Source organism: Gossypium hirsutum, chromosome D04 (genome assembly GCF_007990345.1).
Source record: "Gossypium hirsutum isolate 1008001.06 chromosome D04, Gossypium_hirsutum_v2.1, whole genome shotgun sequence".
NCBI lineage: Eukaryota > Viridiplantae > Streptophyta > Magnoliopsida > Malvales > Malvaceae > Gossypium > Gossypium hirsutum.
In genome coordinates this window covers 495,455-507,034 of record NC_053440.1, presented here as the reverse complement: position 1 = coordinate 507,034, position 11,580 = coordinate 495,455, and the positions used below count along the sequence as shown (strand labels likewise).

At 29.5% G+C, this 11,580-nt stretch overlaps 1 protein-coding gene and 1 long non-coding RNA gene across 2 annotated transcripts; both read right to left on the bottom strand.

Moving 5' to 3' along the window:
* Positions 1–828: 828 nt before the first annotated feature.
* Positions 829–4,447, bottom strand: LOC107937638 (uncharacterized). The gene is made up of 4 exons (XM_016870564.2): positions 4,192–4,447; positions 2,285–2,785; positions 1,286–1,432; positions 829–1,212 (listed from the first exon to the last, which is right to left on the bottom strand). The coding sequence occupies exons 1-4, from the start codon at positions 4,294–4,296 to the stop codon at positions 1,120–1,122; spliced, it is 846 nt and encodes a 281-aa protein (XP_016726053.1). The 5' UTR covers positions 4,297–4,447; the 3' UTR covers positions 829–1,119.
* A 5,537-nt stretch (positions 4,448–9,984) lies between these two features.
* On the bottom strand, positions 9,985–11,580 carry LOC107937615 (uncharacterized). Its single transcript, XR_001694721.2, has 4 exons — positions 11,430–11,580; positions 10,644–11,337; positions 10,460–10,561; positions 9,985–10,296 (listed from the first exon to the last, which is right to left on the bottom strand). It is a non-coding gene; the product is annotated as an uncharacterized lncRNA (long non-coding RNA).

Sequence of the window (11,580 nt, the reverse complement as noted above, 5' to 3'; positions counted from 1 at the left end):
AATTGAGCACATAAAAACATGTGCAACACATGTGGCTTAGAAACTAATTTAAATAAAAGTACGAGTTTAAAGAAATTTTCGAATTGACTAATATAACTTTTTTTTATTTATTATATCATTAAATTTATCATTTTAATTTTTCTATTATTTATAAGAAAATTTATTATCCTTATAAATAATAAATCCGATTTATTAAAAGACTTTTATTAACCCAATTTAAATAATAATAAATAATTAAATTTGATATGAAAATAAAATTTTATATTAATTTAATTTTAAATAAATTTTTTTATTTATTTCCATAATTAGTAATTTTATATTTTATATATAAAATTTTATAAAAAATACATTTATATAATCTAATTTAATATATTGTATTTATATTTATATTTATATATATTATCTATGATAATAAATTTATTAACTATATAAAAAATAAAATTTGAATAGAGGATTTTAATTTACAATACATCAATTTTTATAGTTTATACAAGTACTTTAATAATTATTAAGAATTTTTTTATTAACACTATATTTAAATGATAAAATAAATAATATATGTTAATTATATTTATTGTTATTTTATATGAAGTAAAACTATACATTAAATATAGTAAAAATGATTTAATTATGATTTGAAAATTTATTATTATAATTATTACAATATTTAAATTGTTAAATAAATTAATATATTTTATTAGGTTTAAACAGTTCCAATAATATTGAATATTATTTTACACTAATTATCGTAATTAAAAATATATTATTAAAAAATTAAACACGTATAGCATATAACATTAAAAACTACTTATCTTTTAAAAACATATATGAACAAGTACAAATTTCAGCTATGCCATTTTATTGAACAAACACTATGTACAATCCTAACTGGCCACTTCCATTATAGTGGGGATGATTACAGCAAATAACATGGAACTATTTCTGAGGAGCTGGATTATGGTTTATTTAGCATTTTAATGTCATAAGATGATCTCCACAAAGGCTTATATATGTCGAAGTTGACACCACTACTCGAAAACTTTCTTTTCTTAGCATTGCATCATTCAATCTAGCTACTTCATTCCTGTTTTACTTGGTACTTGCTTGATTAATCAACAGCTATTGCCTCTTTGAGTTGTTGGATTCTTCAGTCTTCGCAAACCTTCCACGGATCCTCGGTTGACAGTCAGCAAGAGCCTTCCTGCATGCATACTGAGAAAAAATATACATAAACACATGAGTTTCAGTTACAAGAATATGAAAAATAACCATGAGTTTCAGTTACCTTGATTTTCCTTCCAAAGTTCCTCTTCGTCTTCTTATTCCTGTATCTAGAGAGTTTTTCCCTTCGGTCCTTGGTAGAACAGCTGCTGACGATTATCAGTTGCTCAAGAGGAGAATGGATGACACTCACATTACCATTGCCAAGAGTCTGTCATAAAAACTCAGTATCAAATGACCCACCCCATCCTGTGGAAAATGGTCAGAAACATCTAAAAGTTTCTTAGTTGCTAGACGTTAGAAAGATGATACCATGCTTAGTGCTCAACGATAGTTTAAGAGTCACTTGATTCTGGTGAGAGTTTAAGAGGGTAATGACAAAGACAATTGGTGGTTATTAAGACGGAAGAAACATATATGAATTTTAGAGACCAGTAGAGTTTCGTCTTAAAGCAGGATCCCATCGCTTCTTGGTGTGATTTCGATGATAAGGGAATGAAGTCATAAACACTGTTGTGTTCAAAAGTATGGTAGAAGAAGAAAATTGATAGCAGACAAGTCATGTATGAAAAAGTACTCAATAAAAGTACCATAGAGGCCCTGTACTAGGAGGCAGATTCAATTTTGCCATCTTTACTAAAAAGATGGACAAATTAACCCCTGTATGTTAGATCGAAGAGTAAACTGGTCCTTACTGTTAAAATTCCATCCATTTCTACTGTTAAAACCTAAAGTGGCTGAAGGAATAATCAAACAGTTACATGTAGCATGCCATGTGTACCTCATTTTGACATACAATGACCAGTTTTTAACAATAAAAATGAATGAAATTTTTAACAGAAATATCAGTTTGCTCTTTGATTTAATATATAGGGACTAATTTGCACAAGCTTTTAGTAGAGGAGGCAAAATGCAATCTGACTGCTAGTACTTTTACCAAAAATAATGCTCTAATCAGATAAGGTCCATGTAGTTCAAGGGGTTGGTATGCACACAAATGCCAACAGAAAACTAATAGCCTTTATATCTAACAACAACAAAAGCAAAAATAATTAAGGCTGACCTTCATATCTCCTTCACTAAATGCTCTCCTCATTCCATAAGCAGAACCAAAATCTATTCCAGGGAAATCCAGAAAATTAGGCTTCATTGCAGCCCCTTGCATCCCTTCCATTGAGCTTAAACAATCCGAGCTGACACTTTTCTGGAACTGTACATCACAGAGCACTTCATTTTCATGATTTTGGTTTTCATCCGTCTTCAAAGGAATCTTTACATCCAGGACCTCGGATAGTGGTGTTTCTATGACTGCTCGTGCCATCAGATCCTTCTCGCACTCATAAAGAACCTCTAAAAACTGCTCGTTTTGAATTGATTCAATATCAGCAGCTTTAAATCCTTGTGAAGTAATAACATCTTCACCACAAAGGCTTAATGAGATGGCTGCAGTCATGGGATTAAGGTCCACAATTGGTTCTTCAATGATAGGCTCCGGAGCTTTGAATAGATCACCTTCGCCTCCCAGGTAATATTCAGATATTGCTGAGGTCTGACCCATGTTGTTCTACATTAGACATGAACAAATATTATTAACTTTTCGAATAGGATATCTTGCTGAGTGAAACAAAGTAGCAGAGGCTAAAACAATTAATACAGGCAGAAAAATGATCTGCTTTATGTTGTCCGAAGAAAGCACAAATTGTGTTGTAGTCAACTATATAAAAGCTTTATTTTCCCTAAATCATTTGTGTCTAACATATATTCGGACAAGGGTATGGGTATAGTCCTCAAAATATATGAAGAAACTTTATAAAATTGAATGAAACGCATCTATATTTCAACACTCACCCTCAAGTCAAAGATCACATAGTATGATGTTAGCAATCAAATTCAGAACCCTTCTCAACAAACAACATAAACTCCAAGTCTACACTAAGGAAGCAGGAAAAGATCTATAATAGCCATTAAAAAAGGGTAAATTCCATTTCTCCTACTTTCCCCAAAATTTGATTCACTTTTGAAACCAACTAAAATAAAGCGCAATACAAACAACCATTGGTAAAAATACCATAGAAGCCCTTATACTAAGAGTCAGCATTTGGCTTTGTCTACTAAAAAGTTGGGCAAATTAGTCATACTAAAGAGTAAATTGGTTTTTTCTATTAAAAATTTCTTCCATTTGTACCGTTAAAAACCGGTCTGGCAGACCAAATAACCAGACAGTGCCATGTGGCACTTGTACATCATGTTTATCCATTTTTCTTAGTAGAAGAGGCAAAACATAACCCAACCCCTAATATAGTACTCTCCATTATACTTTACCTAATAACCTCTTGTACTTGCCAAACATTCGTCCCCTTTATACTGAAAAACCTAAAAGAAAAAGGAAAAAGAGTAGACCTTTTCTTATTCCTTTCTAATCTTTCTGTAAGTGGGCTAAAAGTGAAAAACCCAATAACCAAATTCACACCAAAAAGTTGAAGAGAAAGGCAGAAATCTTGAACAACACGAAACTCCTGACATGGAAATTATTTTCCAGTTATATTCCAACATTTCCTGATCCGGCATGTAAATACTTTCATTCTTTTTTTATTTTCACCATTTCAGCCTTGTTTGGCTGCTGAGAAACTGTTTGGAGAATAACTTATGGAAGTCCCCTTCTCAAGAGAACCCAAAAAACATTTTTCCACACTGTTTTTCTTCGTCAATAGAGGGGAACACGAAATAAATTTTTTCCCAAAAATCAGAATGAAACGCAAAAATTTCTCCATTTAAAAACTACAAAAACAAAGAATCATTATAGTACAAGGAACAAAGTGAATACTAGAGCGTAGATTCAGATGCATGCAATCAAAGCTAAAACCCACATCAGAAGTATACCCAATCAACCAAATGCAGATCATTCAAAACAAACCAAAGCAAGGAAAATGAACAGAAAGAAAAAAGAAGCAAAGATTAGATATTCAGTACCATTGAAGCATTGGATTTCTGGGTTTCGCAGAACTCTTCAAACTGGTGAAATTCTTGAGAAACTTTTTGCATGTAAGGGAAAAATAGCCCAGTTTCTGCATACATTTCTTGACTCACAAAAGCACAAAATGTTCTTTGATTCTTGAGAGAGAACAAAACACAAACTTTGGTTCTTCCCCCACTCTTATGTCACTTCTCTTGGAAATCAGAGTCCCCAAAAGTAGTGCAAAATACAAACTCAACACAGCAGCCAAAAATGCTTACAGTAAGGACAAAATGTAAAATGACATGCTATACTGTGGTCCCTCTCTGTCCCCAACTGTCCCATATCATGCCTCTTTTTATTTGAAAGTTCCCTTCTATTATTATATTATATATGTTTGTTGAATTCAATTGTTATATCATATTTTTAACTAAAATAATTTTGTAAAATTTTGCTTTCTCTATTTTTATTTAAAGATTCATTTCACTGGTTAGTAGTAAGGGTGAAGGTAGTAACTTTGATATCGACCTTTTATGATTTATAAAATTTTAAATTAATAATGATAAAATTATACTTAATCTCTTAAAATAATAATTTAATTTATTTTTTTAAAATGATAATGATATAAATTATTAAAATAATAAAATCATATTTTTACTATCTTAAAAATATACAATTTAACTCATATAATTACAAATTATAATAAATATTATTACTTTTGTGAAGAGTGGGAATTAATAAGGTAAAGAAAGAAAAACAAATTTGTATTATTATAGTAGCAAGTTGCAGAGAGTGGGCTTGACAGTGCTCATCACTCACTCTCTCACCTATTTATCTCATGTCAGAGGTGAACAGTGTTCCTCACGCGGTTTCCTTGCGCGTGTTCTGCACTTGTCATGAATGTGAATGGGGTTCTCGGTTGATTAATTTTCTTCTTCTTTTTTGGTTGATTGTCAAACAAGGAGGGTGAATTTAAAACGGAGGCCACTTGCAAATGGGATTTTTCTTCTTAAGGGCTTTTCTTTTCTTTTTTCTAAATTTTTAAAATTTTCCCTCTGATCTTTTGGGTTCTTTTAAATAAATAATATTAAAAAATAATTAATTACAAAAAAATATGAAAAACAGATTAATTACGAAAATAAACATTTGTTATAGTATTCTGACGGTGTCGTTTGACATATTGGCAGCACCAAATTAAAATGTGGTGACCTAAAATATTCAGAAACCAGATATATAACTATTTGAGGCACCGAATTTTAAATAGGTTAAATTGCTTTATAAACTCTTATTGTTTATTTATTTTCTTTTATTCCCTTTCAACACCAAAATAAAAGAGGCTTCTTATCAATTAATTTAAAAAAATTCTATCAAAAAGTATTTTTATAAAAAGTTACCAACACCGTATAAAATTATAATTATGAAAGCTTTAGAAAAATCTTATTATGTATAAATTATAATTATTATTTAAATTTATAGTTTTCAAATATAATGTGAGCGAAAGAAAACTACTATCAATATTGTTACCTATAACGTCAGACATAATTTGAACAAAAAATTATTTTTCAAAAAATAAATAAAATTTATTTCCAGCTGTTGGAATTGAATTTTTTACAAAAATATTTTTATTTTTTTGGATAATTGGTAAGAGGCCTCTTTATTTTTTGTGTTGAAGGGGAATAAAATAATAATAATAATAAACAACAAGGGTTTACAAAGCAATTAACTCTATTTAAAGTTTGGTGCCGCCAAACTATCAAAGCCAATCAGAATGGAAAATTTACATATCAGGTCCCAAAATATTTTAGATCATCACATTTTAGTCTGGTGCCGCCAATATGTCAGGCCGCACCGACGGAACACTGTAACAAATACATATTTTCGTAATTAATTTGTTTCTCAGACCATTTTCGTAATTAATTATTTGTTATATTATTTAGATAAAAAAACCCATCTTTTGTTAATTTAAGTTTAATATGATTATAAATATATAAAGGCCGCATGTGCAAAAATTAAAGATTCTTTTTTACCATAAAAAATATATTTAATATATTCTTTTTGCTAAATTCAATAATGATTAATATGGTCTATTCACGTTTCGTGTTAGGTTAATAATTTATTTATATCAAATTATAGAGTAAAATATTGAAAATTAAAATATGTTGGAACATTTTCAAAATATATATAATGTTCCAATAGTTGCAAATAAAAAGTTATAAGTAATCAAAAGTTAAGTCACTTAATTATTAACAAATAGTCATAATTATTCAAGTAGAAATCTATTGAATAATTATATTTATTACTAAAGAAATGACTATCCATTAGAATAGTTATGTATCTATAAAGAGACACGAGGCCTCTTATAAATAAGAGAGAAATTTTATTTGTAAGATACACCAGAAAACATATCAAAAGTTTCTTTTTATTCTCTCACTATCTTTTATATTCCTAGATTTTTCTATAAAGAATTTATGTAATTGATATTATTATTATGCTCTGCTCAGTGGACTGTTTCCGTTAGTGCAAAACATAGACAGTCATTGGGTTTTATTGTATCTTCGAGGTTCATTTGTCAATAACTCTTTTGCACATCGTACTTTTCAAATTCAAAAATTAACTTGGACAAAAAAAAACAAAGGTAAAGCCCCAACATGGGAACAATTACCAAGTTCAAAGGTTAATTTAGACAACAACAAAAATTAAAATCTAATGTGGGAGTTGTTGTCAAGTTCAAGCCCCAAAAATAATTTAACCCTATTTTTTATTAAGGCTTAAAGGTAAAATAAACCATTGGTAAAAAATCAGAAAATCAAATTGAGCCCTCAGTGACTCAAAAAAATTCAATTGGTCCATTTCGTTATTAATATTGTTGGCCTATGGAAGTAGACTAACGTGGCATGCTACGTAAGCAAATATATATATTTTCAAAAAAATTATTTTCTAAAAAACAATTAAAATGTGCATATATAGAATGAATATGAATAAATGGTTGTCCAACTTCAAATGAATATGTACAATTTGTAGTCCAAATTCATTTTGGATGAGTGCAAAATAAAAAAAAAATTAAAAATATTAGTATTTTAAACATAATTGAAAATCACCCATATGCTTTATTTTCAGTACTCTCATAAATTTCTCTTCATCCTCTATTTTCTTGATTTCTCTTATATTTTCTCATTATTCGTTTTAAGCTTTACACACTTTTACTCATTTTTAGTCCACCTACAGAACACACGACATAACATACTTAACCTAATGTCCACGATCTCCACTACAACAGAAGAAGTGTGGTAACCCCTGCAACAAGATAAATGGATTGTAATTACACATTTTTTATTTGCTTTGAAGGAAGGTCATGAAGGGCACATATTTTACAGCCAATTCCACCATCTCCATGTGCAGCCTCCGAGAGTCTTACAGGGTTAAACCTTACATTATAATTTAGTTTCCTGTGCCTAAGGAAAAAATGTTAATATTTGTGGGGTGTGCCTCCCATTTATCGGATACATTGCGGGCACTTAAGAGGAAATTCAACGAGAATCCGAAAGGGAGCAGAAAGCCATGCGATATCGGGATGAGGAGGTCCTGGATGTCGGGACAATGTGACGTCTTTGGTTGCCAAGCAAGGCTGCAATGTTGTGACGAGCAAGTACATGACATCAAGATGAGGCAATGATTTCTGCACAAATATAACTACGTTTTTTTACTCTCAACAAGATTTCTTTTCCCAGTTGAACTCTAATTCTTACAGGATTATTTTAGTCATATAGGACCCACATTCCAAGCCTATTTAAAGGGTCTTTAGACCCTATTTAGATACAATTAGATTCAGAGAATTAGACTTGCATTAAATATCTCTTGTATGAGATTTGTTAAAGAATTTTGAAGAAGAGTTTTTGAGAGAGCTTTTGTATTTGAGTTTCTTTTGAGATTTTCTCTTTGTGTCCAAGTTGAATACTCTTCATCGTTGTACTATTTGTTTGTTGTTTAGTAAAAAGTCGAAGCCTCCTTCGCCTGTAGTTTTCCCCTCTGTGAGGGTTTTCCATATAAAATATCTGTATTTATTCTTCTCTACTTTTATTATCTTGTTGTTCATACGTGATGAATCTCAACAATATCTTAAACACAAATGAATATTTTAATAATTTTTAATATATATTTTTAATAATTTTTTAAGTTTTTTTAGTTTTGCACTCATCTAAATGAATCTAGACAACTATTTGTCTAGAAAATTGTATGTTTGGTGCTTGCATTGGTGATATATTTAGAAAAGCATGCAAATGGGAATATTACTCATATGATTATGCTGCTAATGTACGGTGTGTGTGGTTGATTGGTGTGTTTCGAGATGTTTTAATGGAGAATCACTTCGGTGACTAATGTGACGCTCAAAATTCGGATTGGATTGTCCCAGTTGGATTTGGGGTGCCACACTTTTGATATCTAGAAAATTTTACTATAGACATTTCACCTTCATCCATGTTCAATCGATATGACTTGATTTTTTGTCAGACAATAAGAGGCGTAATGAGTGGCTTTGACCCCTCATTTTCCTAATGGTGAAATTAGGTCCTTCAATGAATAAAATATTAAATTTAAGCATTTTAAGTCTTTAATTAATAAAAAAATTAAATTTTGGGGTCTCTAAAAAATAAATAATTTAAATTAAGTATTTTTAACACAATATATTTAATTTTAGACCCCCAAAATTTTATAATTTTATTTCGATCCCCTAAATAAAATTCCTGACTTCACCTCTGCATACACCTCTACATGCAATCAATATTGATTATCTATGATATGTTCCTTTGTATTGGGAGCCTTTTGGGATTCTTTCTTTATTTTTTAATGCTTTTCAATGAAGTTTCACATCTAAAAAAGAAAAACTTATCTGGAATGAAATCCTAAAAAAGCAAAATTATGTTCTTATTAATGAGATTTGGAAATCGGTATATTTATATTATATTTGTGTATTTTACATGTTATATACTTATATAAATTTCAATAATTAATAATTTATATTATACTGATTATCAATATCACATGAATTGCACATGATTTACGTATTTTTTTATTTTATTAGATGAAACATTTTTATTTTATGTAATTAATGTGAAGTGATATTATTCGAATTATTCAACAGATTTAAAAGATATTAACTATTTTGATAATAAAAATAAAAATAAAAACTTTAAAATAGAATTATAGTTTAAATGAAAATAGTAATAAAATTCAAACTTTTTTTTATGAACTATTAAAGTTATTAATTGAATGAAAATATATAAATAAGAAATGTTAATATATATTATATTTGTATAATTAAGGTATTTTTTATGTTTGTTTTACGATCCACAATGACTAATCCTTTCAAGGTTCATTGTTGTCCCTTTCAACAATGTCATCTCTAGGGTTCTTTCTGTAAGTGTGCAATGTGCCTTACCATTGCTTGCGCCCAACACTTTCTACACAAATTTATGGCCCATGCGAGTCTCAAACTTGCAACAAATATTATTATGTAGGTATTTATGTCCTTGTTAATGCATCTATTTTATAGTGGTAAGTTTTATTTTTATATTATTGAAATATTAGTAAATGTATAACTCAGAATCAAATAATTTAAATCATAATAAATGTCTAATTTAACATGAATACAAAAATATAATTTAAACATTAATGAAATAATTTCAATATTCAATATTTAATAATAAAAACAATATTATTCTAATGTAATGAATAATAAAGAATATTTTTGTCGGTTCAATTTTTTTTTTAAACTCATACTTTTACATACTAGTTTCTTACATCACATGCATTGTATGTGAATACACTGCAACAAATTGAGGAAACTGCAACGTCTTTTTCTTTTTGGTTTTTGTGGCGTTTCTAAATACCACCAAAAATAGTTCGTAGCATTTACAAACTGTTGCAAAATGAATCGCAGAAAAAGACGTCGGTAACATATAGCGTCGTTTTTATACAAAATGCTTAGCAGCATTTTACACATCCGATTCTTTCATTGTTTCAGTTAGTACAATGAACAATTCATTCTTAAAGGCTTGCTTAAAAGTTGAATATGCCGATGGTTGGATAGCTCGAAACTCTGCCAACCTTTCTTCCCCTTTCTCCTACAATTTTAAATTCAATAATCCCATAAAGATGCAAACAACTTGGTACCAAAGACTCCTAAACACCCAACAAACAAATAAGCAGAATAGAATAAAAGTAGTGTTCACATTATACCTCAAATCATTGCATTATTTTGCTCATTACAACATTGCATATCCTTACCACAATTTTGTGTGTTTCCGCATTTAGATGTGATCCATCTTTCTTGGTGTGTGTCAATTTAAATAAATCAAATCTATCAATCTTTTTCCCTTTCTCAATCTCCTACAACATAAAATTAATTAGAAAATTAAAAATAATGTCAAAACTTGCAAATCTCATACAACTTAGGTGGAAAATAACTAACTTTTATGTTAGCCATCCTAGCAAAGCTTTTCAATCCACTAGTATGAGTGCAATTCTGCTTGGCTCTATTGGAGATCCCAATTTGTTCTCATTTGTTTACATATCAAACAAAAAATAATGTTATTAAAAAAAATTAATTAAAACAAAAAATATGAATTGTTTTCATTACCTCTCCCTTTTTTAAGCACCAAAAATTTACCAAAATCTCATCTTGCTAGCACCGTGTTGGACGTTCCACTTTATGACCATATGATCAACATCTCGCTTGAAATGGTCCTTTTTCAACTTATACTTATAATCTTCCCATTTTTTGGCCAATGATGATTTAATATACGAGTTCAGGATCTTAAGCAAAAACCTAACTTATGATAAAATGTCATGCTTTTGTTAATATTTATATGAAACCAAATTTCAAGAGCAGAAAAACTTAATAAATGTAAATACCTTCTCCAAAACCAGTGCCTCCTCTTTTTTGTTTTTTTTTTCTTTTGTATATGACTCCATGATTCGCAATAGATTAGACAATGAAATTTGTTCGTGCCACCATACCTAAAACCCAACAACTGTTTATGCTTTTGGTCTAATTGGCTGTCCATATTCATTTGATGAAATGACAATATGCTCTTCGAGTTCCATTGTAAATAAAGCCGTCAATATCATACACCCTCTAGTTCTATGTTGGTCGTTGGCATCAACTATGAAGAACAAAATTTTGTTTAAGATTGATGAGTTCTTTTTTTAATCCATAATAATGAAATTAATTTATAAATCTCACAAAATATGGTACCTAAATTCAAGTTTGTTTAAGTACTCCACTCTCGGTAGCCTCATTGGCATTTGGATTTTCAACTCTATTACTCAAGCCTTCAAGGCCAACACCTTGTGATTGTGAAGGTGTAAAAATGATATTCAAATCATCTAATATTCTCCTTGACATA